General features: G+C 38.4%; 1 protein-coding gene across 4 annotated transcripts in view; it reads left to right on the forward strand.

Moving 5' to 3' along the window:
- LOC121312828 (arf-GAP with GTPase, ANK repeat and PH domain-containing protein 3-like) overlaps window positions 1–20,000 on the forward strand; it is a 195,819-nt gene that overhangs the window by 139,499 nt on the left and 36,320 nt on the right. For 2 of the 4 annotated variants that reach the window (XM_041244636.1, XM_041244634.1), the window contains exons 11-12: window positions 1,240–1,411; window positions 12,955–13,128. In XM_041244636.1, coding sequence (XP_041100570.1) covers window positions 1,240–1,411; window positions 12,955–13,128 — 346 coding nt within the window. The remainder of the gene's footprint in view (window positions 1–1,239; window positions 1,412–12,954; window positions 13,129–20,000) is intronic. The other 2 variants (XM_041244637.1, XM_041244635.1) reach the window with 1 other exon arrangement.

Here is a 20,000-nt window from a genome sequence, read left to right on the forward strand (position 1 = left end):
TTTCTTATAGCCATTCTTTAAGCCGGAGTTAGTCACCAGACACCATATGAAACAAAATATGTATTACTTGTCTTGACGCATGTGCATCAACATATGACATGAACTGAATAAGTAAAAAAAAAAATGCAATTGGCAAATGTATGTTAATAAACGATCTGTCAAACTAAATTAACACGGCACCCCTACACACATTAGGAAAATGCAGCAGCATAAAAGACATGTACATTATTTATTTAACAGAATGGTGAAGCGTCTCACCAGAACGGGAAATGCCAAATTGCATTTCTCTGTTTGTTTACATGCCATTTTGTAGCAATGAAACTGGAATACAAAATGAGACAATGATATAAAGACGGTTCTTTTAAGATACGAACCAATCCGTTTCTTTCCAGAACTGTTTTTGAAAAGACTAAATAAATAATTTTAATTTAAGTTCGATGATGAGTTACCAGGTTACAAAACACTACTGTATCCGTTGTAAAACAATCACTATTGGTGCCGAGAAGCAAAGTTCCTGTTCCTTTAGCCGGAGCATTTACAATGGGGGAAAAATCTGTTTCACCACGAGGGTGTTCCCTTAGGCAAAGTGTTCTCTTAGGAGGTGTTACTATATGCGGAGACTACTGTACATTAGAATTGGTTGTCCTGTTCATTATATTTTTCTGATTACAGTATCCACAGGGAATAGAATTATATATTAAGCTGTACAGGATGAATGTGTGAATGATTTGAGAGAAAAATGCGCTTAGTCGAACAATTGATATTGTATGTTTTTTGCTTTTTTTTTCATTTGGAGGAAAGTAAATTAGACAAAGATATAGCTCAAAGGAGAAAAGGATAACATATTTTATGGGATAGATGCTTTCAGGTTGTTCTAAGTGAAGACACTTTAATGGATTTGTTGAGTATATTATTATTATTTTGGTTTAAAACAACCTAGTTTGGTAATACTGTAATTCAATGTCAGCAGAATATTAAACAAAACTAGTACAATTATTTGATTGGCAAGAAGTCTTTATCAATGTTTTCAAAAACTCTTCAAGTTGATAATCATTCTTTTGTTATTACTACATGTCTTCTAAACCATTATTGTTATATATACTAAAATTCAGCATCTCGCAAGCACCCCTAACGTGTTAGTTTCCCAGTTTTGTATCAATAAAAAAATGTTTAAAGAGGGAACAAATCTGTAACTGGAAGTGTTTTCCCTCATTAAATTGTGCTTTTCATTCTCGTTAGGATTACATGCAGAACGTCCATGGCAAAGAGATTGATTTGTTGAGGACAACAGTGAAGGTACCTGGAAAACGACCACCGAGAGCTATGGCCACGACTGCACCTACTGCCAGTCCCAAAACCAACGGGCTCACTAAGGACAGGAGCAACCTGCAGCTAGTGCCAGGGAATACTGGTAAGCACTGAGTGGGGAGTGGGGGCCTTAACAGTTTAATATGGGCTTCCTGACTGCTTCACTTTCACAGAGATGCCTCTGGAGTGATGGTAACCTTCAAAACAGAAGCAATGGTTTTGTTTTTGTCCCATCCCCAAACAGTAGTGTTTTAAAGTAGCGTACTAAGTTGTTTGTTTGGTGGCTTTGGCTGTGTAGTCCTCCTCAAAATAGACTAGGGCTTCGTACCTGGAGAGCGGGTAGAAGGGACACATCGGAAGGGATGTGTGGGTCATGAGAGTTAAGGTGAGAAGAGACAAGAGGGAGGAGGCAATTAAGAGTAATTAAGAAAAGGGAAGGTGTAGGGCTGGGCAAGAGCCAGGATTGAGAAAGACACTGAAAAGTACAAACAGGTGCACACTACGAAGAAGAATATGACTGATGAACATTTTAAATATATCATTGTAGGTAGGTGTTGATACAACCAGTGTATGGTAAAGATTGCAACATATTGAAAAGCGATACTATTTTTATAAATGGACAAACTCTGAGTTATTTTTACTTGAGGTAATTTCAAGTTTACAAGTGTACAAGTAAACACAGGCCTCTGGCTATGGTTTGCTTGATTTTTAAGGTCCAGTTCTGCTGTTTGTGTTGATTTACTTGTTGAGGTGTGAGAGTCCCCACTGCACTGCATCATGTCTTGACAGCGCACTGCCTTTCTCCCTTTGGACAGACAGATTCCAACAAGTCGCAAAGGTTAATTAGTTGAAATGAGAGTGTTACACTGGAGAGAGGAGGTCTGTGTTGGTTGGAGTCCACAATCAATTAACCTTCATGAGTTTGTGTGGGAGAGGAGTAGGCAGCCACCTGAGAGGGAGCAGTGTTGGAAATTAAGAAGTTGTTTGAGAGGTTTAATGCACAATACACGTTTCTTATTTGTCAGCCTAGTAATTAGCAGTTTGGCTGAAACAATGATGAGATATTGTGAACATTTTACTGCTAATCTATTGTACTGTATCATCGTGATTGCCGATCATCGCTTTTCAAGCAGACAATCTAAAAAGGATCGTGAATACTGGAAGTGGAACCCAGAGTGGACAGAAAAATACTTTTTTGTTGAGTCAAGGCTGGGTGTCTGTACTTGTCTGTCCTTGAATGTATTGCCGTCCCGAAATAATTCAATTTACGCTGTCATTATCAGACAAAACATTAATAATACAAAGACTAGCTATGGGAATTGAGAGCAAAAACAAATTGAAAATCTCAGAAAGCAGTTATTAGGCCAGCAAGGTGTTTTTGAACATAAACACAAGGAATCTGAATCTGCTACGAAAGTCGCTCAGCTCATTGCAAAATCAGGATGCCCCTTCACAGATGGAGATTTTGTAAAATAATGTCTGGAAATATGTATTTCAAAGAAAAAATATACTTGTTTGCCTTTCCAGAACGAATATGCAGTGATGGGCATGTCTTTAAATAGCTATGGTGATCTAAAAAGCTAATGTAATGATTTGTGTACTTCTCGGCTGCTCTTGATGAACGCACCAATGCCAGTGACATGGCCCAACTTTTAATTTTCATTCGTGGAGTAACGAGAACATTTGAAGTCCGCCAGGAGCTGGCATACCTTGCATCTTTGCACAGCAGACCCACTGGCGCTGATATTTTTAATGCATTTAAAATTGCAATAGAAGAATTACCCTGGGATAAGCTGGTAGGGGTGACTACCGACGGTGTACCGGTTATGATAGGTGCAAGTACAGGGCTCACTGGATGTTTAATGAAGCACCTCAGTGAAAGAGTGGAGCTGTTAAAGCAGTACCATTGCATAATTCATCAGGAGGCCTTACGTGCGAAATATCTAAAACTCAAAGAGGTCATGGACTTTGTTGTATCGACAGTTAACTTCATTCGTGCACGTTATTTAAAACGTCGTGAATTTCAATCTTTTTTGGAAAATATAAATGCTATTCACTGGGACGTTGTTTATCATACAGAAGTTAGATGGCTTAGCTGTGACAACATCTTTTAAAGCTTTTGTTTATTTTAGGGCTGAGAAATAAAAAAAATAAAAAAAAATTCTGCAACAGAAGTGATGGGACACCTCTGTTATGGAAGACAGTGACTGGATTGTTAATCTTGCTTTTTAAAGTGATATTACATCTTAAATCTGAAGTTACAAGGCAGTCAGCATCTTATTTCTGATGTGTTTGAAACTGTTTGTGCTTTTGAAATGAAGTTAAAGCTGTTCACAAAACAGCTTGAGAAAGGGCAGCCGACAACACTTTAAAGCATGTCCAGAAGCCTTTCCACAGGAATCAACATACAAATGGATTCGCCATGCACGTGTACTGAAACAACTGCAGGAAGTGTTTGGCAGCAGATTTCAGGAGTGAGCGAACCTCATTTAAACTCTCTTCAGACCCTTTCTCTCCGTTGATGCTGACAGTGTCCCTGACCAACTCCAGCTGGAAGTCATTGAACTGCAGTGTTCCAGTGTGCTGAAGAATGAGCATAGGGAAGTGCCACTGCTGGAATTCTAGAGATCTTTGGATCTTGATCAGTTTCCCAATCTCTGCAGAGAAGCTTTAAAGTTGGTCTCCTTGTTTGGCAGTACTTGAACCTGAGAGCAGGTGTTCTCCATTATGAACCTGAATAGGTCATACCTGAGAGAGACTGTGCAATGATAATCTGCTTGCTGTGCTTAGAGTCGCCACCACTTCACTGGAGCCAAAAACAGAAATGTGTCCCAGAAATGCTGCAACATCTTCCACTGAAATCTTTACCAAACACAGAGGATAAGTAATAAAAACCTTATTGTGTTTAGCTACCAAGATTTTAAACGCCTATGGTATGCAATACGTGGGAATAATTTAAATTGTCTGTGTAATATTCTTCACCACATGAATTTCGGTCCTTGGCAAGTTGGTGTTCCCTGTATCTCGCCCCTCACAAAGTATAGTTCTGCACCCTTGAATTAGATTTGGGTTTCATTAAGCATGCAATTGATGAAAAAAGGTCAATTTTTCATTCATATAATGAACATGTCCATTGTTTATAATTCCTTGACTTCAGAGATCTAAAACGTTTTATAAACAAAGGGGGGGGAGGGGGGGTGGGGGGGACGACTGAGCACTTACTTAATCTTAGGGCCAACACTTCCCTGGCAGATTTTAATATTATTATCCTGTTAATGTGCTTTCAATTGTGTCACCCATGACAGATACATTATATCAAAGTATTAATGGACCCTGTCAATTTTGATCAGGCACAGACTGAAATGCCTCTCAAGCGGATCTCTGTTACTGGGAAGCCATTGGTTAAAGCTAATGTGGGCTTCCATGTTCAGTCGGGCCCTGTGGAGCTGTGGTGAAAGTTGACCCGCGCTGGTTAAGCTCTCTGTATTACACAGCCTGTGACTCTTTACCAGAACGACCTGATGTGTTTTATTGAGTCTGCTAGACTCCTGTAAGCTTGGGGGTCACGGATTGCATGACAGCCTTGGATGATAGGAGTGTCACATTAGCATTAATGCACCATTATCCCCACACACCACGCACTCTCATGTACATAATAGTAATAACTCGATGGAGGGGCCTGGCTGTGTTGCGCCTCATCAACTCCTGAGGAAAAATATCCTGTCCTCCTCTGCAGCTCTGAAACCTTTTTCATTCTCTGGATTAAAAGATATTGCATTCAGAACCGAGACAGCGTATTGAAATAATTTTTTTGTATTAAGATGCTCACTACACGTCACAATTCTATTCAGTTTCTGATATTTCCGATTTTCTCTATGTATTGTCTTTCCAGTGTATTGGATACATTACTAGCAGAGTCACATGATGTAACTGACTGTTTCGTTGGTGGCCTGATTGTAGTTTGGATGGATTGCTTGTTTTGGACTCTGTCCAATGTGAACCTACTTTTTTGGCTAATGCTGTTTTCTGTGTTGACACTTTAAATGTATTTTTTTTTTTTTTTTTTGGTAAAAATAGTTTCCTGTTCATTCTTCTTTCCTAAAATTTTGTAATTTATGTTCAGTCTGCAAGGAAGAGCATGTATTCTAAACTATTAAAAGGATGACTAGATTGGCCTTTCACATTAATAATAATAATAATAATAATAATAATAATAATCACATTAATAATAATAATAATAATAATAATAATGGTTTTACAATGTGTTTTCTACCATGTACAAAAAAACTAAAGCCCCTTTCACAATGGCATGCTCTAGCCGGGGTCATGCAGGTCAGCTACGTGATTTTACACTGCTTTTGTAAAGCAGTTGACCTGGGTGACACACACCAAGTAAACAATATGCGTATCAACTCCCCGGAAGCAGCTTCTTACTGACGCTTCCATTCAAGCTTCTCTGGACTAAACCGTCTGCCCAAATGATGATTCGATTAAATGTTTCTTCATCCCTGCTGCAATCTGGCTCATGGTGTGTCTGAAGCAACAAAAATATCACTAAACAGAATAAACAAAGTTTCTCGCAGAAGTGAAACCTTCACACAGGCGTGGCTGTTTATTATTTCCACGGCCATCATGTATTTTGTCACGTTCAACTCGGGTCAAAGCATGTCAACCCTGAGGTGGGTCGGTGGGACCCGGTTAACCCTGGTACAACCCAGGTACATGGTTTCACACTATGCGGGATTGTGACATGGGTAGCTATAACTTGGGTAGAAGTGCCAGTGTGTAAGGGGCTTAAACACTTTGAAAGACCCCTTTACAACCGCAGGTTGACCCCTAGGCGGGATGCAATGTAGGCCTTGTATTGCACACTATTTGGTATTCTAAGAAAACAATATATAAATTGATAGAAAAGGAGGAGATACTGAATGATGCAGAGGTATAGTGTGTGCAATACTTGTGCAGTACATTTACACCAAAGCAGAACAAAAACCTGAAGGTTTGTACTGAAGCCTGGCCTGGATAGTGTTAAATTGCACAAGCTGGCTTCGTGAGCACTTCACACATCCATTCAATTGATAAAAGTGACATGTAGGAGATGAAAGTCAGACAGCGGTACACTGATGTTAACATCTGATTATTTCACTTACTGTAATTACATTAGCTGCTCTTTTATGCAGAATTATTCTCTGAGGACTAATTGAGGGATCCATGTTTAATTCATTAATCATTAGCATCAAATTTGACAATTGCCGTGCAAGATGATTGAAGAATTTGAAATGCAGTATGGAGAGGATTCTCGACCAATGAAAGGACCAAGGCAGAATATTATCGCTGTGATGTCAATTACAGACCCTTTTTTTTTTTTCTTTTCCCCTTTACATCTCATCAGCACAAAAACTCTCAAACACATACCACTTACTAATGCCTGTAGTGCTCAGGAGCTGCTTTCGTTCCTTTGTTAAGCAGAGATGCTGAGGTACGAATGGAATTCTCAATTCTAAATACACGTGTGCTACCATGCAGGAGGTTGGAAAGTGGGAAAGATCAAACAAAAAGTAGCAGTAAAATAAAATATAAATGTGTGTTAAGTTCAGGTTTTTCATAGTCCTGTCCAATTACTCCCATTATTCATCCACAGTTTAGCTTTGAGTGCACTTGTACATTGTTAGCTTACCACTTTGTTTACATTACCTGAGGTTATTTTAGCTGCAAATCCACAAGCTTTCTCTCCTCTTGAAGCCGCCTGCCCACAATGTATTGTAATTTTGTAAACTAAATAGCCATTCTTTTGATTAACGTTTTGACTAAGATCTTTTTTCCAAGTTTTCAACGAAGATGTGCATAGTCGTTTTCAATGTTGAAGACATAAATAAATGATCAATCTTGTTTGTTTCCTTCCTTGTATCGGTGAACACATACAGTATATTGGGATGGGCATAGTATTCTGGTTTTTAACAATAAAGAAACCTCTTAAATACACAAGAGGATTCAATGCCTTCGTTCAATAATGTGACCATTTCCAATCTGGAGGTGGTTAACGTTCAGAAAGAGTATGATGGAAACACATTAGGCAGGGAAAGTTTCTTTACTTCGAAGTAATAATTGCAACTATGACTGTAAATATATCTTCCTAAACCTTTCAGCAACAGAATGTAATCCACTACACAGTGTATCAGTTCCACAGAGTGTATGTGGTGCATGGGCTTGTATAAGAGCTGATATTTAAACAATATGCGTGTGTCATGTGGAGTCTTGTTTTAGTGTTTTTTCACTCCCTGCATTGCAGTGGAAATGCAATCTCATTTGCGTCTCGTTTCCTGTGCTTGCCAGCCGACCTGTGCATTTCGAACATTTGTATAAAAAATGAATTGCATTATATTTTTGACACCAGAGTCTCTGCTTTAATGATTTGCAAACAGGGAGGAATTTGTGGTGATTGCTGTATGTATTTTGAACTCCTTCACAGCTGCACAGTTCTGTGAAATAGCTTTCAAAAATGTCACTTCGGTAATATAAAAATTGGTGCTATTGCTTTTTAATTTATTTTCCTGCTGAAATTTTATTATGAATGACTTCTGACTGCTTTCTTAAAGCAGGTCTGCCTCAGTGGTGGAAAGCATGAGCATTTTGTTTAAAAGTAAAATGATTCAGCTCCTGGTTGTGGTGCATTCAAACTTCTATGTTTGAAAAAAATAAAAAATAAAAATTATACATAGAGAGAGGGAGGATATGCCATGGCCCAACTGAAAATGTCAAATGTATTTTTCGACTTAGCCTTGTCCTTAGCGGACCCATGAGGTGAGGTCAAATAGGTCAGGTGAAAATAAATCTGATATTCAGTTGGGCCATGCATGATATGTTAGATTTGTACAATGCTTCTAATTCTTCATTATTTCTTCAGTTTAAATTGGAACTATGTTGTCCTTCCGCTGTCTGCAGTGATCTATTAGTACATCAATGTCTTACTATTGGCTGTATGACTGAAGGAACTACCAGGGGTGGGAGTTGTGGGAATGGTGTCTGTTTGAAGTGGTGGTCAAGGTTGTGGTAAATTCCTTTTTCAATTCCAGCTCCATTCTTTAGACATCTTGTGTGCAGGTCTGCAGTGTTGAAAGGGTTCAGGAAAACCCCAATCCCTTAATGTTGGTGGATGAACAATGTTTTCACGATAGCATTCAAGGTTAGGATCTCCGTACCCATGCCACAATAAAGACCCACTGCGGTAACCTTGGTGCCTTTTAATTTGTTGATCCTTAGTAACCCTAATAGTGGAAGGGCTGCCATTGCAGAACTCAATGCGAACACAGTGATTTACATCTGCTCAGCATGGCTGCTTGGCGCATGTCTGCCTCCCTCACTGTTTTAGAGCAAGCCCCCTGATGGGAATCGAAAGATTAATTTTCTTTGGCCCAACAGGATAATTACTGATACTAATTAGACATAATTACTCGAATTTGATACACTTATTACTCCTGGTAATGAGGAAGCTTTCTTATAACAAAAATGTGTGTGGGGAAGAAAAAGAAACTTTCTTTTACCCCTATTCAAAGTGTTCGTGTATTTTTTTCATGTTTTGCTGAAAATACAAATAACGTTGTAGTAAAAAAAAAAAAAACAATTATAGTAGATTTGAAATGTAGTAGTTTTGTTATGTAATTTCTAAAAGACTTATCTTTATAGCTGTTGCACCTTGGTTATGTAAATTAAAAAAATAAATAAATAAAATAATAATAATGATAATTTGGTTCTGGATGCAGAGTACAATCCTATTGAGCATTTTTCTTTCTGAAAACTGTATTTTTGTCTGAAATGAGACCAAGAGTAACAAGCCAGCCTGCAATTAAAAATTAAATAAATACAATTACATCTTGGAAACCATCCAAATCAAATGAACCGTTAATTGCAGTTTTTTTGTTTCAAAGGGGGTCTGTTACAGCACCCATCTCTTCAAAAAAAAAAAAAAACACCCTTTGTGATGAAGACGTAGAAATGTGAATGACCCTGTTTATGTGCACTTTTTAGAAACAAACCTATAGGCCCTAGTTTGAAGCAAAGCCACAATTAGGAGCTGGCTGGATTCAAGGGGTGTGGCACATGGCATGTCAATCTCCATGCCTCCCCTCCACCGCCTGTGAAAGAGGTTCTATTTCCATGGGTGGTGGGGAGCTTAAAACATAATTGCTTTCCTATATTTCTCTTAATTTATGGCATTTATTTTAATTGAGTGGTTCTGTTGGTCCAATATTGAGTTGTAATTGGTCTAAATCTGCTTTTATCTGGCTATGAGCTTATCTGGACAATCCTAAGTGGACAAGCCTTCTTCATTCCATTCAAATCATGGGGCTATGTGACCTTTCAACTCTGACAGGCTCACCTTCTCACGCTCTTTATATGTAGAGGTGGTGGCGTTGGCGGATCATATTGTCACAAGATTTCAATGAAAGGAGCAAAGTTGTTCGGTCCCGGCACGCCTCAGAAAAGCTCAAAGCCAGGTAAAGGCAGATCTAGAGAAAAATTATAATAGTTTAGTATTGGAACAACAGAAACCAGAATCATTCAATTATTTAAACACCACAGAACAGGAAGGAAAATGACATTTACATTTTCTCTTTCAATAAAAAAGGAACCAATATGTCCATTTCGTAGACAGAATGAAATATTGTTTAAACATTGCTTCTTTTTTTTAGTGGTAATAGTTCATTGGACGATGGTATACATTAAAGGCAAAGTTATCTGCTACAGGTACATTTAGCAAACCCATCTGAACTAGCCAGCTGTGCGTTTGTATTCATGTTTTCACTTGGTGGAACTCTGCTCACAGTAGGAGTGCATGTGGATTAGGTTTTCTTTTCTCGTCTAGCTCATAAATCGTTTTATTTTTTCTTCGTAAGACCTTTTATTTTTCTTGTGTTACTTTCACCGCTCGTGGTTAGGCGGTTCTGATGGAGTTGAGGTCCAACAGGGCTTTTGACGGGCAAACACTGGGTTCAGATCAGCAGTGCAGTTAATCTCTAGGGTTACAAAAGAAACCTTCGCTGACCGAAAGCAAGTTGGACTCTCTAGTTAGAGCGAGGAAGACAATTAACTAGCATTCGATTGGGAGGAACAGTAACTGGATCTGAAAATCATTTACAGCTACAGTAGAGTGGAACAGGATTTTACCAAGTGTTTGTTTTGTCTCTGGTCTCAAAAGAGGGCAAGAGTTCAGCAGCAGGTTGGTTCCCTAGTTTTAATTATTTTTCCTGAGGCTATGGCTGTTGCTTTGGTTGTAAAATGCAAAGGTGGTTGTTTTACCAATAGCTCTAATCTTCAGACTTCTCTCCCACTATTATTTTTTCTATCTGCTATTCACGCTGTAACTCTACTTACATACTTTACAGTATACTTGCCCACCTTTTGCTTAACTAACCTTGCTACAAATACAATTTGGCGGAGGACTACCAATGTGTTTATCGTGCTCATAAATGCACCAACAGTAGCTGAAATAGCTGAATGATATTTTCCTTTTCACCCATACTGTATTTCTGTCCCAGATTGGCAGCCCTGTTGTTGCACTCATCCATGGCAATCCATTTTCTACTTTGCAACTGAGATTCAGTAATGTAACATTGAATTCATGTTATGAGTACTGTACTGCAACTTGCCATACTTTCACAACCTTGCTTGACCTCGACAATCCCTTTCCCTTTACTACTTTACAGATTTGTACTAATTAAGATCAATATTGGTTAAATCTAGTGCTAATGCAAAAAGAGATGCACAATTGAAATATGTTTTAAATGTGCAGTGACTACTTAATTAACCTGTTACATATATTAATGGAAGGGTAAAGGAATGCAATGGCTATATTCCAATCCCGTGGGCACTTAACAAACAATAGTGGCTGTGTTATTGCTGATGAAGTATACAAGCTTTAGAGCTATAGGTGCAGTAATGATGAGTAACATTGGTGCTCAAATGGCACACATATGTGTGATAGTGTAAGCAATATGTACACAAAGGCTGATCATCTTAGTTTCTACTGCAGTGGGGTTCAGTATGATGGTAAAGGACTGCCTTATAGTTGTTGTGTGGGTTAAATTAATTAATAAAGATTCTGAGGCAGCAGGGTGTAAAATGGTTGTGGCGGTCCTGATTGGGAAATGTAGAGTCTGTTAGTAGACGCTGGGAGAGATGGATGTGCCAGTCAGGGGGCTGAAGCAAGATAATTACCGTTCGGCGTGTATCTTGTTAATTAAGGGCTAATTAGAGAGCGAGTCAGAGGAATCGTTTACACATGTACTGGTAACGATGAACATGAAAAAGGCGGCGGCATGGCAATTCAGAAAGACACAGGAACTGAGAGATGGAGAGACCAAGCAGAACTGATAGAAATTATTTGAAATTACCAGCTTTATCACCCAGCTTGTATCTGCCACTCGGTACAGAGCTTGTTTGTTTGTCATTTTTCTATAAAAAAATAAAAATAAATAATATTAATAATATTTTTTCAGGCTATCATTTGTAACAGTGTATAGTTTAGTTTAATGTGCATTGCATTTACAGAACAGTGGGCAATACATAATGTTTAAAATATTTTTTGGGATTAAATTTGAGTAGTAGGCTTCGAGTGAGCAGCACAAAACAAACAAACTACTAAACACACACTAGAGGGTTTCAACAGTGTCCATGAAGACAATGCAGACAGAAACAGCAGAGCAGAATCTAACATTCCAATCAGTCTTCTCAAGGTGCCCCATGTACCACTCTGTCTTCAAGCTTGTACTGTTTGTTTCTTATGTGTATTGTACAAAAAAACTAAACAAACAAAAGTAACATGAGGATGTTTTTTGTACTTGCTGTTATAATTTGTGCCACATATAATAAATATTATGTTGCTAACACAAGCACCCCTCCACCCCCAAGTCTTATGTGCTGGAATTATGTGATGTTTGCAGACAAATTCATATGAATACAGTGCCAAAACTTTTGTAACAATTACCTTCTAAATACTTGCACTGGAAAATAAAATGCACCAGGATGATATCTACCATGCTCTGTAATTATTGTGCCAATTAAAGGAAAACAAATATGTAAGTGTCAGCCAATTGCCAGGACATCATTCTTAGTTGCTGTATGTAGATTATTCATGTATGTATTTTGGTAACTTGCTGGGCAAAATCAGATTCCGATTTTGTATGTTTGAAATAAAAAAAAAAAAAAAGATTGAACATTATAATGACGACTTCCATCCTAATGTAATGTGCACTCCAGAACTCCCAGAACTTGTCTGGTTTCACAAACCTAGATTGGCACTAATCCTAGTCTACCAAATGCTATGTTAAATAAGGTAGTCTAGGGGGTATATTAGGGGCAATAGGGTTATGTGAAACCAGCTGTTTATTTGTTTCACTATTGATTCATGAGAGAACTGTGATACAAATGACTGCATGGTCACACTCTAGTAGACCTGGCTAGATCTAAACCTGTATACCACATACAGAAAAAGAGAACAGTTAATACAGGTTTCTTTGTGTTGTATTTATTTTTTTGGTGGTGGATCTGTTCTCACTCCATGGAATTTGTGACATACAACCCTGTCGTCTTCAATCTGGTACGTTCGGGATGCTGACGGTCACACTGTCCTCTCTCTTCCTAACCAAGGGGCCCCCCACTCCACCAGCAGCAGCTCCCTGCAGTCAGAGCGCTCGGTCAGTGGCATCAACCTAGTGGCCTACAACGCCAAGCCTGACGGGATTCACCAGCGCTCCTTCTCCGTGTCCAGTGCTGACCAGTGGAGTGAGGCCGTCATCACCGCCAGCAGCGGCACCGGCGCTGGTAAGGGACCTGAACCCTCCATCATCTCTCCATGCCATCTTGTTTTTGTTTCTGTGGAAAAACAGTGTCGGTAAAAACATAATGTTGTGCTGTTTCAAACATACAGCCAGATTATGTACTAAAATTCATATGTGATCCATTTTTTTTCTTTGTTTTTGTCTGCATTTCTTACTTAAAAGACTGTCCGTTTGAGGAACTTTCTTAATGCCCCAAATGGTTGGACATTAATACACTTACTGGTAATTCCTATAAAGTCTTGACTGAAGTGTTGAATTCTAACAATGAGGTACCCCAAAGCTGCTGCCATTATTGAATCAGTTCATTTTGTAACCAGGCAGCATCATTTTTGATTTTTAAAGTGTAATGTTCGACATGTTTGATGACTAGTGCATACTTTATAGATAGGGAAATATTTTGAGACCTTTATGCATTAGATTTCTTAATCATAGGGGTATGTTCAGCATTGCGTTCAGGTCATTTCGGAGAACATGTAAATATGTATAACAGTACTGTTACAGGTGCAAATAAAGAAACCCCAAAATATTATTTGTGACCCTAATCAGATCTCAGAAGCTCAGGTCCTTTTTATAATACTGCTTCTATAAAACCACGGTTATCTAAGGTATATAGTCTGGCTAAAGCTTCCTTCGATTTTAATTGAATCAAAGTCTTTTATTTCCCACCCCCTGTGAATGGGGACATTCTCTTACAACTACAGGATAATCAGCAATGTGTGGGTGTAGAGATAGTATACAGGTAGTATTAATAAGAACCAAATCCAATTGTTGCATACTTGTATTTATACTTGCACCATACAATTGATTTGCCACCAAAATAGATGTTTGAAAAGATTCTAATGAATGCAACTTTAATAAAACAATAAATACAACATAATACTGATCAGTTGCCTGTTTGCATAGAAATCCAGTTGCTACAGCTGCTTTCAGCATCTATTTCATTACCATTAAAAGGGTTTGTTAGCAGGGAGTCAAGCAAAGTGTGTCCTCTGTTGTGTCTGTTCTTCTAGCAAGCCAGTCCATCCAGGGCAAGGAAGCCAGACTGCTTGTCTGCTTTAATGTATTCTCGGTCCTCTCCTGAGCCAGTGTACAGAATGAAACAATGATGTAGAAACACGTTAGCTGTTCATAGTCAAAATCTTTTAGGACATTCTAACAGCCAGTCGGTCTCCTATGTCTTTTCTCGGTTCAAAATTTCTTCTAGAATGTACAGTGCTAAACTGCCTTACCATTTAAGAAACCGTTTAGTTAAAGATTGTTTTCCTTAAATAAGTACATAGTAAAGAATATATTTGTTTCTCAAAAGTAACCAACCAATTAAAACACAGCTTACTTATTTCTTAAAATTATCCATCTTTTTAAACCCAAAAAACTAAATCAAAGCAAATTTGTTCTATCATATTTGTGGTGCTTTGTATTGTTAATATTTGCACAATAATTTGAGATTAGGGGTTGTTCTCTTTTTTCAATCATTCACCCTCTCACCCACTCTTTCTCTCTCTGTCTCTCTCACGCTATCTTTTCAATGCAGTTGAGTGAATTAAAATAATAAATTTGCAGAGCGCAACCAATTCTTCCCGAATTGGAAAATAAATGCTTTTCAGACGACATTCATCACCAGTTATTTCAGTTGCTTTGTGGTTGGCAGTAAAAAAGCACTTAAATGCACATCAACGGAATAACAGTCATTTCCATGCATGTTTGCCCCCTTGTCGTTCTCATTAGTACTGCGTTTCGCCCCCCCGCCCCTCCCTGCCAGCTCCCAGGGGTTTTCACAGTTTAAAGTGCTCTTTATGATCATTGCTGGAGTCCGACCGTGCAGCCCGTGGTTTTGCAGACGAGAGAGGCTCTCATTTAGAACTGTGAGAAACTATCAATTTCACGAAGGCTGATGCAGCGGCTCCATCATTCTCCCTCCCATCAGCTCCCCACTGAAACAGAATTAATCAGTTTGTTAGCATGCTTCTTTTTTTGGGGGGGGTGGGGGGTGGTATGGCTTTATGCGTGTGTGTGTGTGTGCGTACACATCCAGGTTTTTTTCTTTTTTTTCAGACTACATGCAGGTCTCATAAATGCAGGTTTATAAAGTATACATTCAGTGTATCAGTCAGCGGCAGGTCTGTTTTGCACACTTTTGAAAACACTTTGATTTGGCTTTTCCAGGTTGATGTTTTATTCTCAACACTGCTTTAATATATTGTGTGAAAGTGTTCATGTTAACTGACACTCATCACTGTTATAGGTGCAGATTTGTGTGCCTGACTGTCAATACTGTGTTGAATATATAAGTTAGGCAGAGCTCATTATACTGAATTACCCTTTAATGACAGGTATGTAGGTGTACTTTTAATGCACAAAAGCACACTGTCTTGGTTTGTTGCATATGTCACCCAGTGCTGAGACTACTGATCTGGGTTGGGGTCTGAGAGAATTGGGCACGGTAGGATATCAGTTGTGCTTGTTTTGAGGTTTTCTTCTTTGGCACTTTGTTGGGTGATTGCCTTTTTCAATGGCGTGTACAAATTGGGATCCATGCCACACTTGGGTAAACTCAAGAATGCAACTAAACAGGACCAGTGGCATTGGTGGGAACCTCACCTGGTAGGCCACTCAGTCCCATCTCTTATTACATGTTGCAGTGGAGAAGGGGGCTAATATTATCCCCTGGTGTAGACATTCTTAACCAATGCTCATGATGTTCACTGTGCAATACCTTGCTGTAAATTCTGGATCTGTTGGGCTAATGCATGTTTTCAGAACTAAAGTGTGATGAAACTTTGCGAGCATATGCTTTTACTATATAAATGTTAGTCATGTATTTTGTGTGGTATGGACACTTTTATATTCCTAAACAGAGCAGGAATGTTCAAGGTTGTGGTATATCGGGAATGTTCCAGCAATATGTCTGAAAATAATTTCCTTCAATTCATATTTAGTCTGCGTTATCAGTTACACATAGATAGGACTCGTAAAATATATATATATATATATATATATATATATATATATATATATATATCTATCTATGAAGATTATAGATATATATATTATAGATACTATATAATATATATATATATATATATAGATATCTAGATATATAGATATAGATATATATATATATATATATATATATTTAATAAAAAAGAGTATAGTATAGTTCAGTATGTTCTTGAAACTGTTGAACCACCCCTAACACATTCCTCTTTTGATTTAACCATTTGATGATTTTTACTTTCCCTGCTAGCTCTGTGCTGGTGCAGGGAAGCCCTCCATTCTGTGCCTCGGTTAAGGCTGAAAGCTGTTGGATTTTGAATTTTGCTTCTGGTTTCTAATGAAATTTGACATTTCGTGGTGAGGGAGCAGCAGTGCGGGGATCAGGGCTTGATTACCAAGCTCTAATTGACGATAATTAGAGGAGCCTGTGATTGTGGTTGTTTCTAATTTTGCTATTAATTGTAATGAACAATTTGATTGAGGATACATTCGGTACAGTGCCGAGGGCATAGATTTATTCATCTCCGTACTCAATCCCTCTTGAATTACTCAGAGTGCAATATCTTTATCCAGACTCCCGAAATGTATTACAGTTGCAGTCCTCTCTCTTATTTCCTTTCTTCATCACAAACTCATTTGCGCTATAATCAGCCTGCTGTATAATAAGGCCTTGTAATCACAGGTCACCCTAAGGCAAATATCTCGATACATCAACTGTATGTATTGTGCTGATTGAAATTGGTTGATGCAAATATTTCAGGCTACGAGCTGTATTATTATGTACTAGATTGTGAATAGTTTTAACATGTAATGAATAAATGACGTGCGCTACGTTTGGAAATGCTGTAGTAGGTTCGATACGAGGTGAAAACAAGAGGCGAATGTCCAGACAAGTCTTTGTGTTGTACTGTACACCAGCACAACATTATATTCATTTCAGAATGTTAAAAATATATTTAAACACCAGAAACTGGAATAGCAGACATCTCCTGTGTGTGGTCTGCTCTGGGGGAAGGTACAAAGCAGAATCATTTTGCCAAACATAAAAGCTTAGAATTGATAATTAAATTGTTTGACACTGTCCTCCTTGGAGATTTCCCCTCTTTCACCCGAAGCCACATTAAATAAATGTAGTTTGACACACTATGACGAGTCCTTTATGTTTACCATAAGGTGGGCAGTTGCGGGTAAGGGCAGGACAGACGTTGGAGGGGGAGGGGGGTTTCAGTCGCCGTCACGGCCTTGCGGGGGAGACCGTTTAATGACATCTCTGTGGGGGTGGGGGGGGGGTGGGGGGGAGAGAGGAGCAAATCGTTTACCCTGGTTTAAACCAGACACCCCAATTTAGTGTTGATCACACTGGAAACTGATATATATATATATATATATATATATATATATATATATAATATATATATATATATTATATATATAATATATATATAATATACCCCGGAAATTTTATACATGTATATTACAGTTTTACAGTAAGTGTTATTAATTCAAATTAATTCAGTGTATACATACAGTCAAAAGTTTACATACCCCAATGGAAATTTATTATTTCTCAAACAAATAATTTTATATGTAAAATCTTTTGTAGCAAGTTTTGCTTTTGTAGATGAGGAAATAGGTTACAAGAAAGATGCAAACAAATATTTATTTCAGCATTTTTTTTTTTTTGCAAAACTCCAAAAATGCTATTTTTTCATACCGACATGGACAATTAAATTAATAGCTAGTTGAGGCACATTTAGAAATAATAACTAAGGCCCTGTGTAAATCATTATTCTTAAGAAATAAAAATAAATGATTTCATAATTATTTGTATTTCATACAAATTACACTGAAATAAAACTGTGCAGCTGTGCTGTGTGCCTGCATGTACAATGCACACAGTGCTGTGCAGTCGTTATGCATTCTAGGCTGGAAATTGTACTGCACATTGTAAACAAGAAAATAGATGTCGCTAAAAATGCAGCTGCAGCAGATCACGTAAAACAGTATTCAGCAGGAGTTTTACACAGCGATGGAGGTAAGCTCTTCTGTACATCCTACATTTCTAAAACTACATTCTTGAAAATTATGTAATTTGATTTTGCTGAGCTCCCTGAATCTCTACAGTGTAATTTATTTGTTCACACTTTAAATAATATCAGAAAGTCGCTGTGTGATTTAAATATTCTGTTCTTTGCTTCTAATCTCCACTCGTTCCCAGCACACGCCATCACTGTTTGCAAGCAACGTCATTTAATTGGCAAATTCAGTGTAAAACTAGACACAAGTCTCAAATCGAAATTTGCCTACCATCAACAGGCAGATATATCAGACTAATATGACAGAAGGACCTATTTGATGGCAAAAAAAAGAACTGAATGATTTAATACCACTTAATTTACCAATTTTGAGCAAAGACAGGCAGTTGAGCCAAATTGTGTGGTGATGTCAAATACCTAACACATTTCACCTATTCTGGATTTGAACCAGAAGAAAAAAAGCCTGAAAGACCTGCAACATCACCTACCCCTGGTTCTTATAAAGTGAGAATATAAAGGGGCGTTAAGAAGTTTAACAGGTCACAATTAATAGGGCACAATGGTGTAGGTTTAAACGAGGAGTCGCCATGTAACTGTCCATGTCCCTAGCCCCAAGCATCTCATTTTAAATGGCCATTGTAGTTATTGGTAGAAGCAACAGGACATGCTCTGGGAGAATGAGGGGCTGTAACTTGATCGTGCTATAAGGGAAATCATTTCCAAATAAGTAACTTGCAGGAAGAAACTTCTAGTGTTTTCATAAAACCACTAATGAAGCCTGAACAACTGCAAGCACATCCCAGACTCTGAAGTGTCCAGGCACGTTGAAAGAGCAGTCGTAGGGCCCCCAGATAAGCAGCATGGCCTGTAGCTGTGGGTGCTCTGGATTTGTCCACCTTTGGTCTGCTGTCCCCTGCTGTGCCCAGCTCCCTCTTAAAGATAGGAACCGGCTCTGCTGTCACAATAACTGATGGCCAAATTAGGGATGGTATTGTACACGGGCTAATAGCAACGATCACATTAATTATGAAATGTGCATCCATTGGGATGTAACCCCCTTCTTTCACCCGAAGCCACATTAAATAAATGTAGTTTGACACACTACAACGAACCTTTTATGTTAAACAATAAAGCACTGCCAGTGTCGTGCTGAGGCTTAGCAGACCAGTGTGGGTGCGACTCATTTGGCCTTCCTGCCCCCAGCTGTCTGTGAAACCTAATGACTGTCCTAAGGGTGTACTGGAGCTCAGTCACAGGCATCAGGAACGGTGGCTCTGATGATGCAACCCCCCTCCTGAACTGGGGAGCAGGTTAATATCACATTTATAAAATCACTTACAAGAGGCATCACCTGCATCCAGTCCTCTACTCTTCGTGACAGAAAGCTTCCCCCTCGGCTACCAACATACCCATTTATTACCAGGCGCGGCGTGTACCGCAGATCTCTCTGACAGCCTTTCTAATGACGCCAGCTTTTTTATTTTATTTTTGTTTTATTATCTCCGTATTGATGGCCTAAAGCAAACCTAGTTCAAGTCAATTTTTTTCCAGGCTGCTTTTTAAAAAATTTGATTTGATCAACTTGTCACAATGTATTCATTCTTCAAAATTGAAACACATTAAAAAAAAAAGTTATATAGTGTGATTAATAATTAGTGAGAATGTGTGAAATGTACAGCTAGCAAGTTATTCAAATCGGTCTTATTTTGACCACTTTAATGGATTCAATACCAGTGCCATGTCGTAACCAACAGATATTCAAGCATGTTGTTGATTCTGACATGCATCCCATATCAAAACCATTGTAATACCATGTCTATTTCTT

Source organism: Polyodon spathula, chromosome 3, assembly GCF_017654505.1.
Source record: "Polyodon spathula isolate WHYD16114869_AA chromosome 3, ASM1765450v1, whole genome shotgun sequence".
Classification (NCBI taxonomy): domain Eukaryota; kingdom Metazoa; phylum Chordata; class Actinopteri; order Acipenseriformes; family Polyodontidae; genus Polyodon; species Polyodon spathula.